The 21,649-nt window shown below is 40.7% G+C and overlaps 2 protein-coding genes across 7 annotated transcripts in view; one reads left to right on the top strand and one right to left on the bottom strand.

The window, feature by feature from the left end:
- LOC310717510 (rho GTPase-activating protein 12-like) overlaps positions 1 to 21,649 on the top strand; it is an 84,028-nt gene that overhangs the window by 25,223 nt on the left and 37,156 nt on the right. For 3 of the 6 annotated variants that reach the window (XM_083525675.1, XM_083525677.1, XM_083525676.1), the window contains 3 exons: positions 2,615 to 2,719; positions 17,051 to 17,119; positions 20,748 to 20,809. In XM_083525675.1, the coding sequence (XP_083381801.1) occupies positions 2,615 to 2,719; positions 17,051 to 17,119; positions 20,748 to 20,809 (236 nt within the window). The remainder of the gene's footprint in view (positions 1 to 2,614; positions 2,720 to 17,050; positions 17,120 to 20,747; positions 20,810 to 21,649) is intronic. The other 3 variants (XM_083525680.1, XM_083525678.1, XM_083525679.1) reach the window with 1 other exon arrangement.
- LOC310717692 (uncharacterized protein) lies at positions 11,905 to 14,672 on the bottom strand. Its single transcript, XM_083526096.1, has 3 exons — positions 14,663 to 14,672; positions 13,553 to 14,421; positions 11,905 to 11,932 (listed from the first exon to the last, which is right to left on the bottom strand). Exon 2 carries the CDS (start codon positions 14,381 to 14,383, stop codon positions 13,556 to 13,558), a length of 828 nt encoding a protein of 275 aa, XP_083382222.1. The 5' UTR covers positions 14,384 to 14,421; positions 14,663 to 14,672; the 3' UTR covers positions 11,905 to 11,932; positions 13,553 to 13,555.

Raw genomic sequence — 21,649 nt, 5'->3', positions numbered from 1 at the left:
ATAACCAATAAACAACTGGAACTTAGTTCCACTGGCAGCCATAAATGCAACACCATAGCACTGTCTCAGTGTTTTACAGTTGCTACTTTTAACATTTGGTTGCATTATATTTTTTTTATATTTTTGTTAAATCTTTTGAATTACAGCTGACACTTGAATCAAACCTTGATTGCTTTACTTCAGTTTGGCTGAGCTTGTGCTCGTGATGGCCTCAGTTTTCTGTTGTTAACCGACAGGAGTAGAACAGGTGTTAGGTGCTAGATTTTGCCTCACATTAATTTAATATTAAATATTCTTCACTTAGTGTGACAGAAAGTAAGTTCACAGTAGGAGACTTCAAAACACTTGTGTATATCACTCCAAATGAATGGCTATTGACTCCCTTTTTATTTAAGAGACAGTACAATTTTTTTTTAAGGAATACCTTGTTTGGTAGGTCTTAATAAAGACTACATATCTCTAGTTCCCCAATCGGGAACTTCGAGCTGCGGCGAAACGCTTTGGGAAAGCCCCTGCGTTGTCTACGCTCTGAACCATGTGTGAAATCTGGCCAATAGGCAAGACGTGACGTCATAGACAGGCGATGTCACGTAAACCAGGAAGCTACAAGATGGCTGTGCGGTGGTAGCAACATTAGGTTCTGCTCGTTCAGGTAAGCACTTTGTGTGTGTTGTCTGTGCAGTCATGAGCTTACTTGCAGGCGGAATTCCCCCGATGTGTTGTTTTGCTTAGCTTAGGAGCATGCTTAGTCGGCTTTTGAGGGAATCGGCTGTTGGCATTTTAGCTGTGTGGCTATGCGCTCCCGGCTCGTGTAACGCGGTGCTCCGTATTTCTTCCCCCGAGGTGGGAGAAATTTCAAGGAGAGCGCTTTCCCTTGCGGCTCTGTCCCGCTTTGCCGAGGCTAGCGGCGCCGGCGGTTGTGTGGCTCACAGGCCGATTTGGCTACTGCTACACAACCGGCCAAGCTAGATGGTCGACTGGCGACTGTTCACATCATGGTGTAAGCACCGTGACTTGGACCCAGTTAACTGGTCCTGCAGGGCAGTCGCTGGGTAGGCACCCTCTGGTGACACGTTTCCTCCGCGGCACCCGGAGGCTGAGGCCCGTCCCGGGCCTCAGCCTCCGGGTGCCGCGGAGGAAACGGAGTCACCAGAGGGTGCGACCCAGAGTGCCTGTCTAGGACTTGGCAGTTGTGTTGGCGGCTCTATCTGAGCCCCCCTTTAAGCCCTTGGCCGAGTTGGCCCTTAGGTTCCTGTCGGTTAAGACCGCCTTCCTTTTGGCGATTTCCTCCTTGAAGAGGATCGGGGAGCTACAGGCTCTGTCCGTAGCCCTGTCCCACCTGGAATTTGCCCCTGGCATGGCCAGAGTGTTTCTATACATGAAACCTGGGTATGTACCTAAAGGTGCCTACGGCTCCCACACGACGTGTCGTGTTACAGGCATTCTGCCCTCCTCCGTTTATAGCCCCCGGCCAGGAGATACAGAACTGACTGTGTCAAGTGCGAGCACTGGACGCTTGCCTCCACAGGACGAGTCCATGGTGGGAGTCGGAGCAGTTGTTCGTCTGCTGTGGCCCTAATAGGAAAGGTTTCCTAGCCGATGGGCAGACTTAACGTTTGTACTACGTTTGCAGGTGGGTAGTGGATGCCATCCTTTCAGCTACAAGTACTGGTCTCCTCGCTCTGTTGTGTGGCGTGATTGGACACTCATCCCAAAGCGTTTCATAGCAGCTCGAAGTTCCCGAATAGGGAATGTCTTCAGGTTATGTATGTTACCCTAGTTCCCAGAGGGAACGAGACGCTGCATCTCCGTGCCACACTCCCTGCATCCCTGCGGTGCTTACCTTCTCTCTTTGCAGAAGCTAATGTCACTACCACCGCACAGCCATCTTGTAGCTTCCTGGTTTACGCGACGTCACCTGTCTATAACGTCCAACTTGCCTATTGGCCAGATTTCACACGTGGTTCAGCGCGTGGACAACGCAAGGGCGTTCCCATAGCGTTTTGAAGCAGCTCGAAGTTCCCGAATGGGGAACTAGGGTTATATACGTACCCTAGAGACGATATTGCAGCAGTGCATCATTGATAATCTATATAAAATCTGTTTTCATTTTAAAAAATCACAAATTGGTCAATTACGTAGAAGCATGTTTATATATGTTTCTTTTTGAAAATATACTTTGTATTTTTGAGATGGGAAAAGTCTTTCAGAAAGATGAAAGTGGGATTGATAGGTGATTTTGTAAGATATAAATTGTCTGCAGCTGAAATTACAATGTAGTGTTCTTTTGATAATAATTCTAAATGTACAAAGTGCATAAAACCTGTAATGATTCCAACATGTGTGAACTGAAATGTATGTGTGACAATTAAAGGTTTCTTCACATTGTATACCAGTCACTTGCAAGTAGCCGTGCATATTACTAGCATATATGTATATGCATATGTTTGTGTTCGAGGGTGAGTCCTTTATTTAGACATCAAGGGTTTTTTTTTTGTGAATCTGCCAATAGATTTTTCATATTTCATATAATTAATTGATTGACATGCACCTGTATCTACAATATGTGTTTTAATGTTAATACTGATTTAGTTCAATCTGTCTCCTGGTGCAGGAGAGTGGAAATATGGCCAAAACATGCAGTTTGAACCGAAGACAGCCAGGTCCTATAGTGACAAAATGGAGGCACAGTACATATGTGTTGGAGACTAACATTAAGGTACATCAACATGTATTCATTATTTAAAAGCACTTGGAACACTTAAGTGAATATTTGACAGACACAGCCGATTCACAGAACGCACAGACTCCATATGGGAGTAAACTAAGTAAGATGCGAACAACGCACCATTTTTTAAGTAATTTGAAATTGATTTTTATATTTTTTATTTATATACAATGCATTCAAAAAGTTCACCTGCAGTGGTTGCGTAGAGTAGGTAGAGGGGCAAGTTTTTAAAGCTGGCAATAAATACACAGATGAAGTGCGTGAAAAATTTCAAGCAACTTTTCCGGGGACAAGAAAACCACATCGAGGTACTGTTTGAGATGAATAAATAAATACATAAGGGAAATAATGAGTTTCATTAATCAAATATTTTTCCATAACCTACTCTATGTGGCCACTGCTGAAGGACTTTTTGAATGCACTGTATGTGTATTTTGATGTAATATGGCTATTAAATGCACTAAATGGGTTTAGTTTTTACAGATATTCTTGTATGCAATTTCAGCAATAAAAATGTACATTTTCCTAAAAAGGAAACAAACTACTTGTTTATAATAAGAGACCTGTCTTATTGTCACTCTTTTATTTAGTATTACTCTTTAATAAGAAAAAGTATATCGTATCCAATTACTCGATTAATCAATGGAATCATTATTAGAATACTCGATTACTAAAATAATCTATAGCAGTAGCCCTAAAATACTAACATAGCAACGAAAGTGGTAGTGCAGGTGATCATATGGTGACTGCACATTAAAAGGATAATAATAATTAATAAAATGAAGAGGAATGTTAAATAAAAAAAATAATAATAATAAAATAAAAAGACAGCTTGAACATCTAATAGCAGTGGTTATGAAGGGCCTTCTGTACCACTTTACTGTGCTATTATTTTGCTTTAGGTCCATCTCAAGTCTCAATCAATCAGTACTAAATACATAGTATCCTATCAAAAGCACTGGAAAGTGGAAAGTACATGTCTTTCACATACTGCCAAATTTGTCCAAGTGGGAATGTGCCCTCTGTAAAGATTATAGTATTATCTATATTGACTTGATGTTTATATGACAACTGCAGGTAGTCAACTTATGGGCTAATGAGTTATGTGTTTGGCACATTTTCTTTGCAACTGGAAGTAGACATTTTTTTTTAATTGGGAGTTATTTACAGAATCTGTGCAGGCCTTCCACCCCATGGTTTAATGCCATCTCCTCAGATGAAGTCTTTTATCGGCTCCCTTTTCAGCTGTTCTATAGTGCCCATCAGGGAAAATATTTGTTCAGCATATGTATGAATGTAGTTCATGTAGTTATGTCTATGCTGGGTTTTAGGAGGGACCAGGAAGCAGGGGCTAGAAAACAGAAGTGAAGTAGGAGAAGGAGAAGTGTACTGTACTCTCTTCTAATTATATGGATTATGTTTTCTGGGCATACCTTGGGTCTGTTGATACCAATCAATAGTTTCTCAAATGCCACAACTTATTTGAGTATTGTTGCTTATGTGAATCCCTTAATTGTCACAGCTGGCATATCTAATGCCAACTTGCAGCTTGATAATGCACCATGTCACAAAGCTCATTTAAAGTAATTTTTAACTAGTTACATGAACATGACCTGAGTACAGTGTTCATTGGCTTTCCTGGTTACATGACTTAAATACAATAGAACAGCTTTGGGATGTAGTGGAATGTAGAAGTACATTAGACATGTAGATGGATTCGTGCTGAAAAATCTGCATAAATTGCAAGATGCAATAAGCATTGAACAAAATCTGAAAGAAATTATCCCGAACTCGTGTGGAATTCGTGTTACAAAGAATTAAGGCAGCTTTGAGATCAAAGAGAGGCCCTGCTCAATACTACTATAGTATTTTTGTTAAGGTGCCCAGTGTTAGAACGTTTACTGAGTGAACAATAAATGTATACCATGTATCCAAAAACACTTGCCAACAAAAATGAAAATATGATTGGCTCATGCAGCAGCATTTGATTTAAAAAACAACAAATCCTGTTACATTTTGCCAGTGGGGGGGCCATGCATTTGGTACCTTCAGTGGGGACTTACCCGACTGAAGTCACCTCTTAATACCACCACTATCACGTTGCAATTATAGAAACCAGCAATACCATACAAAAATGCAGTATAACAATTATACATTATAAAGAGGGAGGCATTTCACATATGGCGGGTGAACACCACTTTACTAAAGCAAGAAACCCAATTAAGACAACTCCAAACCTCTACACTACAACCGCAACTCTGCCACCTATATCATCTGGAGCAGTTCAGAATCAATATTTGTCTAATAACATGACAAAAATGTAAATAAAATACAACCTACCCACCAGAGATGCAGACTCATAATTTGCACTGCTTCTCAGAGGCTGTAAGCCAGTGGTACCGCTCGTATTTACTGGTCTGGAAGTGGCGAAGAAACCTTTCCCGGGCTGAGACAAGCTAGCTAGCTTCGGGGTTGGCCGACCTCTTCTCAAGATGTCTAGCTTTTCTGGAAAAATTATTTTTAAGTATGTCCAAGACCAACTCAGTATTCATGTGTGCAGCAGAAATGTTTTGCCAGTCGAACTTGGTTGTAACAGTTTCCCTCTGAATTTAGGCCAGCAGAGAAGACTTTGCTGGCCCTGACCGCTCGCCACTGCATTTAGCCATATATTAAATGCTAGTGGTCATAGTTTGTAAAACAACCCGGACACATACTTCATAACTGTACTTAAATAGATTTTTTCTGATATCAGTACTATATATCAGGCAACTTTTTACTTTCACTCATTAAATTTTTTACACATATCTGTACTTTCTATTTCTTACTTTTTCAAACCAGGCTCGTTACATTTAGTTGCCGTTTTTAGCCCATTAACCTATTTCCTGTTTTTGCAAAAAAAAATTTCCCAACCTATCACTCCAAACACGAAAAGTTGAGTTTTTACCAAGAAGTTCTATTTTGGTTTCATCTGACCATATGACATTCTCGCAATCCTCTTCTGGATCATCCAAATGCTCTCTAGCAAACTTCAGACGGGGCCCAGACATGTACTGGCTTAAGCAGGGGGACACGTCTGGCACTGCAGGATTTGAGTCCCTGGCGGCGTAGTGTGTTACTATTGGTAGCCTTTGTAACTTTGGTCCGAGCTCTCTGCAGGTCATTCACTAGGTCTCCCCCGTGTGGTTCTGAGATTTTTGCTCACTGTTCTTGTGATCATTTTGACCCCATGGGGTGAGATCTTGCGTGGAGCCCCAGATCGAGGGAGATTATCAGTGGTCTTGTATGTCTTCCATTTTCTAATAATTGCTTCCACAGTTGATTTCTTCACACCAAGCTCTTAACCTATTGCAGATTCAGTCTTCCCAGCCTGGTGCAGGTCTACAATTTTGTTTCTGGTGCTCTTTGACAGCTCTTTGGTCTTGGCCATAGTGGAGTTAGGAGTCTGACTGTTTGAGGTTGTGGACAGGTGTCTTTTACACTGATAACGAGTTTAAACACATGCCATTAATACAGGTAACAAGTGGAGGACATAGGAGCCTCTTAAAGAGGAAGTTACAGGTCTGTGAGAGCCAGAAATCTTGCTTTTTTTGTAGGTGACCAAATACTTATTTTCCACCATAATTTGCAAATAAATTCTTCAAAAATCAGACAATGTAATTTTCGGGATTTTTTTTCTCATTTTGTCTCTCATAGTTGAAGTGTACCTATGATGAAAATGACAGGCCTCTCTCATCTTTTTAAGTGTGAGAACTTGCACAATTGGTGGCTGACTAAAAACTTTCAGATGTGAGTCCCAAAATCTGTGGCGAAGGCTTAAAGGTTTAACAGACTTTCTGGGAATTTCTACATTTTGGTTTCGCTCGGGAGACAGACACAGTTTCAATATGGTGGATTCTGAGTGATGACTTAATGCAGCTAGCACATGGTCAGTTTAGCCTGTCTGTCTGTTCCCTGGCTTTGGCCTCTGGACAGTCACTGTTTAAATCAAGCTGCTCTGAAACCTATACTACAAGAAATGAAAGCAGCAGTTTCCCGAGTGGGATGGATGCCGTCCTGCCCTAACAGGACAGCCTTGCCCTCAAAATTGTTTTATCTATGAAGCCTACATTGTTTTTGGAGCACCACTCAGACATCCAGCAGTTCAGCGACCATAACCTGTTGTAAGCTACATCGCCACACCGTATTGGGATGGGGCCAGAGCATATTACTGGATCGGACATTGCTTTTGCTAATTTACACACACACACGCTAGCCACTGAGAAAGACTGACTATACATGGCAAATCAACAACAGAAAACTACGTCACATGGCTCAACAGCGCCACCGATATTACCTTTTCTATAGTATTGTCCCTTTAAAAGATGGAAGCTGGAATATGAGGGGTGTACTCACTTTAGTGAGATACTGTACATAATACATATATACACACACAGTTGAACTGTTACACCTCCTAAGTCTCGGGGTGTGGACCTAGCTAGGACAGAGAGAGATTAAACAGCAGTTCTCATGATAGCAATCACTTTTGCAGGCTTCACTGTTTAGGTCCTTTTCATTCGTTCTACAACACATGAGGATTGTGGGTATAAGGGATGTGAAAATGCCAGTACAAGTTTAAAGCCGTACACAAATTATGAGTGACCTTGGAAGTAAATTGAGTCTGAGTCTATAGACAGTGGGATGCCATACCAAGGAATTATTTCCTTACTCATAATTTCCACTACTGTTTTGGCATTTTTCTTAGAACATAGAAAAGCTTCTACCCATTTAGAAAATCTAACCAGTACTACCAGTAGATATTTCAATGGGCCTATCGCAGGCATGTGTGTAAAATCAACCTATAGTTGCTCAAAAGCAGAGATTTCACAATCATCCTGAGAATGAAGGTCACTGTAGGGCAGTGACATTAGAACTATTAGCCAGTAAACAAAATTTTTAGTGGATAACAGGATTGGTTCATATCCACTGTGGTGTTGTGTAGCCATGTGTTGTGTTTAAATGTGAAGTAGAGGTCGACGGATTAATCAGTTTTGCCGATTATCTGCAAAGATAGTTGATTGCTGGATTTTTTGCCTATCTGCAAAAATCTATACCAATAGTTTTTCTAGGCTGCTTCTGCACTGGAGCAGTTGAGAAGGGTCCAAAATACTGTCATTATACAGTATGAAAGCAGCAAAGGCAAGTTTGTTTTAACACGTGAGGCTGCATGCTGTACCTTATTAATGTTAACTTTAGTTAATACACTATGAACTAACAGATCAAATTTAAATTAGTTAAAAAAGTGATGACATTGCATTTATTTTTATTTTACAGTGTTTTTTATTTTGACCCAGTATCCAAAACTATCGGTTGATTAATTGTTTATCTGCAGGTATGTTCTACCATAGCTATAGATATTTGTAAAATCCACTATCGGTCAACCTTTCTTGTTAAGCATATGATGTACATGATGTGTAGAATGTAAAACCAAAGGATGTGAGAGAACCATTTTCAGCATCCAGTAGCATAAGCACACATGCCACCACCGCTTGCAGGTTTGGGTACAGGATTAAGTATTCCACTTCTGACACAATTTGTTAGGTTTGTCTCTGAGCTAGCCATCACTCCATGAGTTATCATCCCACTTGTTCTTGTCCAAGCTCTCCAATACGGGCACGAAAAGTGAATACAAATATCAGTCACAAACACTAGGTAAATTACTATAGGTAGAATAACTGAATTTAAATATTACCTAATAAATATTACCCATCTGGCACCAACAATGATGTCATGGTTATAAAAATGGACATCACATTTTCCTTTATTCTGATGAACGTTGTGATGTTTGTCTGAAGTTGCTGGCAAACTGCATGATTTTATGTATTTTACTGCTGTCACACTATTGGCTTATGGTTGTATGAGAAGTTGTTTCTAATAAAGTGCTTGGTAAGTTCATCCAGTATATGAATACATTCATGAATTAGGCATATTTGCCCAATAGATGTAGCAGTTAGCTTTAATAAAATGTCAATGTTATTTGAAGTGCTTTTAACTAGGGATGGCACCAAAACTGTTATTTTTTTGGATCGGTACATCACAGGGTCAGTACTAGACTACTGATAAGCTTCAGGACAAACGATATTGTAATCGATAATTGTGTAGTTTTATCTCTGCATACTTCAGTGTTAATTGTGAATAAGAAGCTGCTGGTCATTCTACCTGAACGATCATCATATGGCTTACGTTTGCTCAACGTACGTGTTATATCCATGCGCATGTGCAGTTTGTGTTAGTGTGCAATCAGTCATGGCAGCAGGGTTGAAACATTTAAAAGCATGGGCTCACGTTACAAAAATAAGTGACACCGGTATCAGATGCAATATATGCAGTAGTGTAATAGTGTACAAATGAGGCATCATTAGTAATACAAACCTGATTCCAAAAACGTTGGGACACTGTACAAGAATGCAATGATGTGGAAGTTTAAAATGTCAATATTTTATTCAGAATACAACATAGATGACATATCAAATGTTTAAACTGAGAAGTCAAGTCAAGTCAAGTCAAGTTTATTTGTATAGCGCTTTTCACAACAGACATTGTCTCAAAGCAGCTTTACAGAAAACAACAGTGAAGGTGAATGGTGTGCGTTTGTCCCTGATGAGCAAGCCGTGGCGACAGTGGCAAGGAAAAACTCCCTTAGATGATATGAGGAAGAAACCTTGAGAGGAACCAGACTCAAAGGGGAACCCATCCTCATATGGGTGACATCAAAAGTTTGGTCATAAATCTTTCAACAATACAGAACAATTTGTGATCATCATAGATCCAGCATCAGCTTCTCCATGCCAGGGCCTTTAAACACTCGGCATCTACTTCTCCATGATCATCCATAGGTCCATAATCTTCACGAGGTGGGACGTGACTGGAGCTGGCCAAACCTCAGGATGCCTCGGGATGGGGAGAGAAAGAGAAGCAGTGGAGAGGAATTAGCGTAGCTGCTGTTCATGATATTAACAGCACAAGTTGATAATGTGCATGTGATCAGATGTTCTGGAGCACAAGGTTATGATGTGATGTGTGTGATGTGTGTTATGTGTAGGCTTTGCTAAAAAGATATGTTTTTAATCTGCACTTAAACTGGGAGAGTGTATCTGAACCCCGAACACTGTCAGGAAGACTATTCCAGAGTTTAGGAGCTAAATGTAAAAATGCTCTACCGCCTTTAGTGGACTTTGCTATTCTAGGAACTACTAGAAGCCCAGAGTTTTGAGATCTCAGGGAGCGTGACGGATTGTAGCGTGTTAAGAGACTGGATAGATACATGGGAGCCAAACCATTTAGTGCTTTATAAGTGAGTAGCAGTAGTTTGTAGTCTATTCGAAACTTAATAGGAAGCCAATGTAGGGACGATAAGATTGGGGTTATATGATCGTATTTTCTTGACCTAGTAAGAACTCTTGCTGCGGCATTCTGAACTAACTGAAGCTTGTTTATTAATGATGCAGGACATCCACCTAGTAATGCATTACAGTAGTCTATTCTAGAGGTCATAAACGCATGGACGAGCTTCTCTGCATCAGATATAGATAACATATTTCTTAGCTTAGAAATATTTCTAAGGTGAAAGAAGGCTGTTTTTGTAACTTGATTGATGTGATTTTTGAAAGATAAGTTGCTGTCTAAAATAACTCCCAGGTCTTTTACCGTTGAACTAGTAGTTACAGAACAACCGTCTAAATGCAGGCTGAGATGCTGGAGCTTCTGTGTACTATTTTTTGGGCCGATGAGCAAAATCTCCGTTTTATCAGAATTTAATAGCAGAAAGTTATGGGTCATCCAATCTCTTATTTCTTCAACACACTCAGTTATGCGAGCTAATTGAGCTGTATCGCCTGGTTTGGATGAAATATATAGCTGGGTATCATCAGCATAACAATGGAAGCTAATTCCATGCCTTCTAATAATATTTCCTAATGGAAGCATGTATATTGTAAAAAGCAGGGGTCCCAGAACTGACCCTTGTGGCACGCCATAATTTACTATTCAATTCAATTCAATTCATTTTTATTTGTATAGCGCTTTTAACAATGAACATTGTCTCAAAGCAGCTTTACACAGATAATGCGGTGATTAAAAATGAATATGTTCTTTATGAGTAAGTTTGTCCCTGATGAGCAAGCCGGTGGCGACTGGCGACTGTGGCAAGGAAAAACTCCCCGAGATGGCATAAGGAAGAAACCTTGAGAGGAACCAGACTCAAGAGGGAACCCATCCTCATCTGGGTTACACCGAATGTCCATTTGTGGCGGGTATACAATGTTGCGGGGTGCAGTGATGATGATCAAAAGCGAAGTGTATTTCTGAGTCAGTGTAGGAGACTGTTGACATCAGTGTAGGAGACTGTTGACATCCAATCCAGGCAGGCCTGGATGAAGTGGGAAGATCCACGGGGGGGAGAGGGGCAGGAACAGTGGTCACTGGAGCCTCAGGAGCATGTTTAACTCGACCGAGAGAGAGAGAGAGAGAGAGAGAGAGAGAGAGAGAGAAGAGGGTGACAGGAAGAGAAGGATATGGATTATTAAGTGTACCTATTGTTGCATGAGAGTTAAAGTCACTGTGCAGTTTGGACTCCGGCAAGACTCGCTATAGCAGCATAACTAAAAGGGAGAACCAGAAGGCAACACAGACATGAGGGATCTCTGGGATAAGAGACGGCCCACCACACCACCATCAACAAACCTGAGTGAACACGTGAATGTGAGCATTCTAGCATTATCCTGGATAGCTCTCCATTTAAATCTACGAAATGGTAACGATTGGACAGGTAGGATTTAAACCAGCTTAATGCCTGTCCCTGAATACTGATGTAATTCTGTAAGCGATCGAGGAGAAGATCATGATCTATAGTGTCGAACGCAGCACTAAGATCTAGTAAAACTAATAGGGAGATGTAGCCTTGGTCTGAAGCTAAAAACAGGTCGTTAGTGATTTTAACTAGAGCAGTTTCTGTGCTATGATGGGGCCTAAAACCTGACTGAAACTCTTCAAAGATATTGTTCTCCTGCAAGTGGTTACATAGCTGGGCAGCGACAATCTTTTCTAAAATCTTAGACATAAATGGGAGATTTGAAATTGGTCTGTAATTCGATAGCGTGCTTGGATCCAGATTAGGTTTTTTAATGAGGGGCTTAATAACTGCTAACTTGAGGGATTTAGGGACATGACCTAACGATAGTGAGGAGTTAATAATATTGAGAAGAGGCTCACCAGCTGTATATAACACTTCCTTCAGTAGTTTAGTGGGAATTGGATCTAACTGACATGTTGTTGATTTAGCTTTCATAATAGCATCATACAGCTCTTCCTGTCCTATACATGTAAAACAGTGTAGTTGTGGGGTTGTAAGTACGATTGTGTCGGGAGATGCTGTCAGAGGTTGAACTGCCACAATTGTTTTTCTAATGTTATCTATTTTTTCAGTGAAAAATTCATAAAGTCTTCACTACTAAACTGTGATGGAACACATTTTTCAGATCCCTGATTTGTTGTTAATTTAGCGACTGTACTGAAAAGGAACCTGGGGTTGTTTTTGTTATTTTCTATGAGTTTGCTCAGGTGTTTAGCTCTAGCAGCTTTTAGCGCCTGTCTGTAGCTAAGCATACTGTCTTTATACGCAATTCTAAATACCTCCAATTTAGTTTTCCTCCATTTTCTCTCCAGATTACGTGTTGTTCTCTTTAGGGCATGCGTATGACTATTATACCAAGGTGCAGGTGCTTGTTCTCGAACCTTTTTTAACCGGATGGGGGCAACAGTGTCTAAAGTGCTAGTGAGGATAAGGTCTATGTTGTTTGCCATCTCATCAAGATGATCAGCAGTTATGGGTTTAATGTGAAACTGAGATAAATCAGGCAGGTTATTTATGAATCTGTCCTTAGTGGTTGGAATAATAGTCCTACCAAGTCGATACCGTGGTGAAACACGGTTAATCTGCTCTACCGGTAGTGTGTACAGTAGGAGATAATGGTCTGTGATGTCATCACTCTGGGGTAAAATATCTATATCAGTGACGTCTGCTCCGTGGGATATTATTAAGTCTAGTGTGTGGTTAAAACGGTGGGTTGGTCTGGTGATGTTTTGTTTAACTCCAAAAGAGTTTAGTAAATCGACAAATGATAATCCTAAGGCATCGTTTTCATCATCTACATGAATATTAAAATCTCCTACAAGCAGCACTTTATCAAAGCTGATCAAGAGGTCTGAGAGAAAACAAGCAAACTCAAGAAGAAAATCAGCGTAGGGCCCTGGGGGTCTGTACACGGTGACCAGAGCGAGTTTTCTGTGCATGTCTGAAAGTGCAATTTTAAGAACGAGCACTTCAAATGATTTAAAGCTGAATCCTAATCTCTGACTAACATTAAGAGAAGCACTATAAATGGTTCCTACACCCCCCCCACGACCAGTCTGACGGGGCTCATGCTTATAAACATATCCTGACGGTGTCGACTCGTTTAGACCCATATAATCACCTGGTTTAATCCAGGTCTCAGTGAGACAGAGTGCATCGAGATTATTATCTGTGATCATCTTATTTACAATCAGTGCTTTGGGTGCAAGTGATCTAATGTTTAAAAGACCGAACTTTAGAACTTTGTTGTGTTTGTTTATCTGGCATTTTTCAGTTTTAACTGCAATAAGATTATTTCTGGATCTTGTGTATGTAATTCTTGGTTTTACTACCCGAGGAATAGATACGGTTTCTATCAACTGGGCTGTGTGTGAACTTGTAACTATTTGGTCTGTAGTATGCGTGTTCTTATAGTTGAAGATTTCTTGATGTCTTACCAGTCAGATGGTGTGTAGTATCCTAGAGATGTTATCTGATAGCACTGCTGCTCCAACTCTGCTGGGGTGCAGGCCATCAGGGCGGAAGAACCTAGGACGCTCCCAGAAACAGTTCCAGTTATTAACAAAGAGAAGTTTATGTTCTCGACACCATGACTGTAACCATTCATTTAGAGCTAAAAGTCTACTAAACTTCTCAGCCCCTCGCTGATAAGTGGGAAGAGGTCCTGACACAATGATCCTCGTTGTGGGTGATGTGCTGCGTACCGTCTCCACCAGGATCCTGAAGTCCCTCTTTAAGATCTCCGTTTGCCGCAGCCTGGTGTCGTTTGATCCGGCATGGAGAACAACCGCTCCGAAGTTCTCGTTCAGGATCGCGGGTACCTGCGCAGCGACATCCAGAACACGAGCACCAGGAAAACAGCGAGTGTGCACCTTACCTTTAGCTCGGGTAGTGCGGATATGCCGGACGATGGAATCTCCGAGAATAACAGTGTCGCGTTCCGTCTCGCGGAGGGGGACGAAGCGGTTCTCGGTCGAGATCTCGAAGGCTGGTGGTGGAGGTGGAGACGTCCTCGATCGGGGCTTGGCTTGTCTCTTCCGCCGCGGCCGCATCCAGGGTCCATGTTGCACCGGTGCCGGAGTTGTAGGTGCGCTGGGCCTGGGCAGAGAAGCACGCGGAGTTGATGTGCTGGGAGCGTTAGGTTCAACCCGGGAGTTTACCTGGGATGAGTGCGCGTCCGCCCGGGATGTTTCCAGCGCCGCTTTCCGCTCTCGCAGCCGGTCATGCTTTACATGCAGCTCGCGAATCTGTTTCTCCAATGCCTCCATCTCCAACGCCACCGTTTGCAACTCGAACAAGTCCTCACCTGTGCTCGAATGCAGACAAACAACCGGCATAGTGCTTATCGTCACGAACAGATTTATTATACAGAGATGTGAGTGAGAGAAAATAAATATAAACAACACTAGTTATAGTCGAGTTAACTAACTACAGGCACAAGTCAGGAAGACAAAAACAATTAAGGATTATTAAAAGAGGAAAAACGGATGGATAGATAGCAAAGTTTGTTTGAAAGACGCCGAGAGAGATACAAACACGTAACTCGCGGCAAACAAGTCAAACACAAGAAGATGTATAATTTTGAGGGGGAAATAAGATGATTTTATATTTCATGGCATCAACACATCTCAAAAAAGTTGGGACAAGGCCATGTTTTTACGCAGCCATGATGTTGTAATTGATGCAGTATGTGGTCTGGCATTGTCATGTTGGAAAATGCAAGGAAAGAGACGACGTCTGGATGAGAGCATATGTTTGTTCTAGAACTTGGATATAACTTTCAGCATTGATGGTACTTTTCCAGATGTGTAAGCTGCCCCTGCCACACGCACTCATGCAACCCCATACCATCAGAGATGCAGGCTTCTGAACTGAGTGCTAATAACAACTTGGGTTGTCCTTATCCTCTTTAGTCCAGATGACATGGCATCCCAGTTTTCCAAAAAGAACTTCAAATTTTGATTCGTCTGAGCACAGAACAGTTTTCCACTTTGCCACAGTCCATTTTTAATGAGCCTTGGCCCAGAGAAAACGCCTGTGCTACTGGATCATGTTTAGGTATATCTTTTTTGACCTATAGAGTTTTAGCCGGCAACGGCAAATGGCACGGTGGATTGTGTTCACCGACAATGTTTTCTGGAAGTATTCCTGAGCCCATGTTGTGATTTCCATTACAGTAGCATTCCTGTATGTGATGCAGTGCCGTCAGTATGGTTTTCCAGCCTTGACTCTTAGGCACAGAGATTGTTTCAGATTCTCTGAATCTTTGGATGATATTATGCACTGTAGATGATGATAACTTCAAACTCTTTGCAATTTTTTTCTGAGAAACTCCTTTCTGATTTTGCTCCACTATTGTTCGCCGCAGCTTTGGGGGAATTGGTGATCCTCTGCCCATCTTGACTTCTGAAAGACACTGCCACTCTGAGAGGCTCTTTTTATACCCAATCATGTTGCCAATTGACCTAATAAGTTGCAAATTGGTTCTCCAGCTGTTCCTTATATGTACATTTAACTTTTCCGGCCTCTTATTGCTACCTGTCCCAACTTTTTGTGTAGTTCTCATGAAATCCAAAATGAGCCAATATTTAGCATGACATTTCAAAATGTCTCACTTTCAACATTTTATAGTGTATCTATATTCTATTGTGAATAAAATATAAGTTTATGAGATTTGTAAATTATTGCATTCCTTTTTCATCACAATTTGTTCAGTGTCCCAACTTTTTTGGAATCGGGTTTGTATAAATAATTTACCTCAAGCAATGCGCTGTATTTACTATGTCTTCATCTTCTCTCAGCTACAACTGTCTCAAGCGAAGGTAACATTCAAAATAAAGTAACCACTAGTAGTTTTTTGGAATACAACATCTTTGTTAAAGCGTAAATATAAATATAAATAACCCCACAGCAAATAATAAAAAGGCTAAAAGGTTTTCACCTTCAGTGAGGAATGAGACAGACACATGGACACTCAGGAGCGGCCCATTCACCATAGCGATGCATGGAAAGATGACCCCTGAAAAAAATGACATGTCCACTATTGTCCACTATATATGCACCATATTTGTTTTTTAAAGGCTTGAAAGCGCTGTGGACACACTGTTTATCTCTAATGGCTTATCTAGAATGAGGTGGAGATTCTGTCCAAAACGGAAGTAAATCAGATGTAGTCAAAGGCTTTTTTGTTATTTGTGGCATTATCTGTTCTTATACCTGACATTTTTTACAATGTTCCACTTCCAGTCTTAAAGAATCTTTCAGCAGTGTGATCTGTGTTGAGACCACAACAACCAAAACACCAGGATTGCAATTCTGCCAATTAAGTAATGTCCTTCAGTTCTACCTGTCCAAAGATCTCTTGTGCAGCTGGAAAATGGTTTATCTCTTAAAGATACTGGAATATTAAGTATTTGCGGTCATTGTAGAATCTCAGTGTACATTAAAAAAGTTTAGGCTTGTAGCTGGTATTTTAGGTTGAAGTGATGAAGCATTTGCTGCTTTTTTTCAAGAGTATAAAATATATGTATAAAATATATGGTTTCTATAGCTGTGGTTTCGTAATGATGTTATTAAGAGGTGGATTGATTCAGATGGGACACCTCTGAAGGCCTACAGTAGGTGTAAAATGCATAACCCATCACTGGTAGCAGCAGGATGAATTTAAAAGTCTACAGTAAAATTCTGACTGCTTTACAGAGAAATTAATATATTAAGAGGAACTTCATTATGCAGTGAGGCATTATCCCAGACACATTGCCAACACAACAAAGACTTCATTGAGGGGGAGAGTGAAAGGCTTATGACTGGCCAAGTTGATCACCCAACCTAAATTCCTGAATTCCAATTCCTGAAATGGAGACTGAAAGCAAAGAAAGTTGTTGGGTATAGGTTAATAATTTTTTAGATAAAGTGTTTGCTGATTTTCTCCTTAGGAACCTTCAAAAGCTGGGACCCTAGATTCAGAATCGTCCAACCCTTCATCCCCTAAACATCCACATTCTGTAAGTATAACATGTTCTTTCACTTTTTTATTTATTTTCCCAAAACACTTTCTCTTTATCTATTCTGTATTTTATATTCACATTAATTCCTGAATAATTTGGAAAATAGTAAAAAAATTTTTTTTTTAAGTTATATGCTTTCAAATATATAAGCTAGGACTGGGTGCATATAGTTCTATGAAATAGCTATCAGTGGTTGGATATTGGGAGGTATAAGAGAATGGCAGTGATTTGTAGAAAATTTGTTATAGTGACAAAGGTAATTAAAAAAAAAAAAAAAATTTCATTTATGTTTCAGTATTATTTATATTTTTGTACTAGGTGGGAGTCATTTTGGCCTGGGTGGGAGGAATTATATACTTGCGTTTCCCATCAGTTATAGAAAAATCCTATCAGTGGCTTCTGTGAGCTTATGCATTAAAAAACTATTATACAACCCACATTCCAACAAAGTTGTGATGCTTGTAACATGTAAATAAATACAGAATGCAATGATTTGCAAATACCATAAACCCATATTTTAATCACAGTAGAACCTAGAAAACATAAAATGTTTAAAATGAGAAAAATGTACCATTTTAAAAAATAATACAGGATTCTAGACAGTCATGGTGCTTCTTTGTCGTATATTTTGTTTCATGTTGTGCCAAATGTTTTCAGTTAGTGAACCGTCTGGACTGCAGGCAGGCAGGCCAGTTCAGCACACTGCCTCAACTGCAACCCATGCTGTAGTAATAGATTAACTTTAGCATTTTCTGACATGGCATCCATGGTTTCCAAAAAGAATTTAAACTTTTGATTTATCTGACTGCATCATGTTCACATATGGCTTCTTTTGAGCATGATAGAGCTTAAACTTGACAACCCAGCCATCAGGGTTACACAAGCCAGTGCACTCTTAGTGCCGATCCCAAGCCCGGGTATAAATGGGGAGGGTTGCGTTAGGAAGAGCATCCAGTGTAAAACGTGCCAAATCAAATATGCGGATCACGAATCCGAATTTCATACCGGATCGGTCGAGGCCCGGGTTACCAACGACCGCCACAGGTATTGTCAGCCAACAGGGTACCGGTGCAAATTGGGCTACTGTTGGCCGAATGAAAAGAAGGAGAGGAGGAAGATGTCTACAGAGACAGCAGGGAAAGGAGAAGTGTAGGAGAGTGAGGTTAGAGTGGGCACTTTAAATGTTGGAACTATGACTGGTAAAGGGAGAGAGAGAGCTGAAATGATGGAGCAGAGAAAGGTAGACATGCGTGTTCAGGAGACCAAGTGGAAATGGAGTAAGGCCATTAACATTGGAGTGGGGGTTTAAACTGTTCTATCATGGTGTGGATGGAAAGAGAAATGGTGTAGCGGTCATCCTGAGAGAAGAGTGTAGTGGAGATGAAGAGAGTTTCTGAAGGTAAAGGGGTGATGATAAATGTCATCATCCTCCACAAGTGGGTTGTGAGATGAAGGAGAGGGAAACATTCTGGAGTGAGTTAGATGAGGTGGTGGAGAGTGTTCCTAGGAAAGAACGATTGGTGATTGGGGCAGACTTTAATGGGCATGTTAATAAAGGGAACAGAGGTGATGAGGAGGTATGTCCTTAAGGAGAGGAATGTGTAAGGGCAGATGGTGGTAGATCTTGCTAAAAGGATGGAAATGGCAGTGATAAATACTTATTTTAAGAAGTAGGAGCATAGGTGGGTAGGTGCACACAGGTGGACTATGTTCTATGCAGGAGATGCAACCTGAAGGAGATCGGAGACTGTAAGGTGTTGGCAGGGGACAGTGTAGCTATACAGCATTGGATGGTGGTCTGTAGAATGTTTTTAGAGATGAAGAGGAGGAGAGTGATGGCTGAAAAAAGAATAAGATGGTGGGAACTGAAGGACGAAGACTGTAGTGTGAGGTTCAGGGAAGAGGTCATACAGGGGCTCGGTGGTGGTGAAGAGGTGCTGGATGATTGGGCAACTATTGTAGATGTAATAATGGAGACAACTAGAAAGGTACTTGGTGTAACATCTTGAAAGAGAAAGCAAGACAAAGAGAACGTGGTGGTGGAATAAGGAAGTGCAGGAGAGCATAAGGAGAAAGGGGTTGGCAAAACAGGATTTGGATCGGCAGAGAGCTGAGAAAAGTAGGCAGGAGTACAAGGTGAGATGGAAATGTGTTGACTAGTGAGGTGAGTGTGTTGAGAAGGTGGAGGGAGTATTTTGAGCAGCTGATGAATAAGGAAAATGAGAGAGAGAGATTGTTGGATGAGGTGGAGATGGTAAAGCAGGAAGAAAATAGAATTAGTGAGGAGGAAGTGAGAGTAGTGATTAAGAAGATGAAGAGTGGAAGGTCGGTTGGACCAGATGACATACCAGTAGAAGCATGGGGATGTTTAGGTGAGATGGCAGTGAAGTTTTTAACAAGATTGTTTAACAAGATTTTGGAAGGTGAGAGGATGCCTGAGGAATGGAGAAGGAGTGTGCTGGTACCGATTTTTAAGAATAAGGGAGATGTGCAGACTTGCAGTAACTACAGGGGAATAAAGTTGATCAGTCACACTGTGAAGTTATGGGAAAGAGTAGTGGAAGCCAGGCTGAGAGAAGAGGTGACCATCTGTGAGCAACAGTATGGTTTCATGCCGAGGAAGAGCACCACAGACACATTATTTGCTTTGAGAATGTTGATGTTGAAGTATAGAGAAGGTCAGAAGGAATTGCATTGTGTATTTATGGATTTAGAGAAAGCGTACGACAGGGTGCAAAGAGAGGAGTTGTGGTATTGTATGAGGAAGTCAGGTGTGTCAGAGAAGTATGTGAGGGTGGTGCAGGACATGTATGAGGACAGTGTGAGAGCAGTGAAGTGTGCAGTAGGAACGACAGTCTGTCGTTCTTACTGCACGAATGACAGCTCAAGGAAGCCTGGCGGCTCGAGGAAAAGAAGAAGGCCAAGGAGGAGGTTTATGGATGTGGTGAGGGAAGGCATGCAGGTAGTTGATTTCAAAGAGACAGATGTAGATGACAGATGTGATGACAGAATAGTATGGAGACAGATGTTCCGCTGTGGCGACTCCTAATGGGAGCAGCCGAAAGAAGAAGAGAAGAGCTTAAACCTAACCTGCATTTGGGGATGACACAGCAAACTGTGTTCCCAAATAATGATTTCTGGAGGTTTCTGAGCCTGTGCAGTCATTTCCCTTACAAAACCGTGGCTGCTTTGAATGCAGTGCCACCTGAGGGCCCTAAGAACCGGAGAATCCAATATTGATTTTAGCCTTTGTCTCTAGAGTTTCTTTTTGGTAAGATTAACCTTTTCAGCTTTTTGTTGCTTTGTGGCAATCAACTTCAGATGTAGCTTTTTTTTCCTTAACGATGCATTTAATCAGTTTAAACCTTTGATTTGTTTTCTATGTTCTTTTGTGAGCAATGTCTCAACTTTTTTGGAATTGTGGTTGTACCATTTTTTGATATTTTGCTGTAAGAAATACTGTAAAATGTATTATAGGAAACATTAGCACAATGAACTGCTATAAGAAAAAAAGGTTGTATTCTTTTAGTTAGATTTATTTTGAATACATAGGTTTACCATCCACTTTCATGTATTTCCAATTCTACTACACACTCTCATTGCTTTTTTTACTGACTTTCTCTAGAATTGTGAAAAATCTGGAACCCTTAATGTAACCAAGATCACTGAGCATGGCAAAAAAGTCCGGTAAGTTAACCCCTTAGCCTTCAGCGCCGTGCCAGCGTGATGATATCCCATTGTTTTCAGGTGTTAATGTTTAGCAATAGATTAAATAAAAAAGGAGAAGAGTAACCATGACTAACTACATCATTCTAAATCTCTAAGCCTAAAGCAGCGATTTCCGATCACTGTTTTTCAATGGAAAAACTTATAATGAATTTATTTGCTGAATTTGTGTAAGCAGTACACAACAACAACATGCATAAAAAAAAAGCACTACTTACATATTTATTGAAATACGAGCCACCGACACATCCACTGCTGCAAATCCCGATTTATTTGGAAAGATAACGCTCCACTGAACAACATGCCCTAAAGCATTTTTTGCTCCAACCAAACAAAAGTGTTGTAATTTAGATGGTTATTCTTTTGTTTATGTCACAGAACTTCGGATGGTGTTTGTGTGTATATGTATATATATAAATAAATATAAAAATAAAATAAAAAAGAGGCAGAATCTCGGGCTTGAGTCTCCTCTCTATAGGCAGGTGTCTTTTATGCACCACCTATCATTTTAAACCTTTTATTTCCAGCCAGTAGCATTATAGAAACAAAATAATTGATGGAAAATGTAGTCAATAAGTGCAGGATTCTAACGATATATGGGAGGATTTTATTCATCATGTGTGTGAGTCTTTTGTGTGAGTTTTATTACTCTTTACAAACTCTTACTAGCTGAAGCAGCACGTGGTGTGACGCCCCAGGAAGTGATGCAGCTTTCAGTTCGGCACAAGCAGCTGTTTATAGCTCGTTGAATTTGTTTACAAAAAAAAAAAAGAAAACAGAAAAAAAATGGACAATCAAAAA

The sequence above is a fragment of the Silurus aristotelis genome, assembly GCF_946808225.1.
Source record: "Silurus aristotelis genome assembly, chromosome: 22".
Taxonomy (NCBI): domain Eukaryota; kingdom Metazoa; phylum Chordata; class Actinopteri; order Siluriformes; family Siluridae; genus Silurus; species Silurus aristotelis.
The sequence above is the reverse complement of the archived record's forward strand: the minus strand, read 5'-3'. Positions and strand labels throughout refer to the sequence as shown.

What these genes read in the sequence shown, in the direction of transcription:
- LOC310717692 (XM_083526096.1), bottom strand. Translation starts at nt 14,383, where the DNA reads ATGGAGGCATTGGAGAAACAGATTCGCGAGCTGCATGTAAAGCATGAC.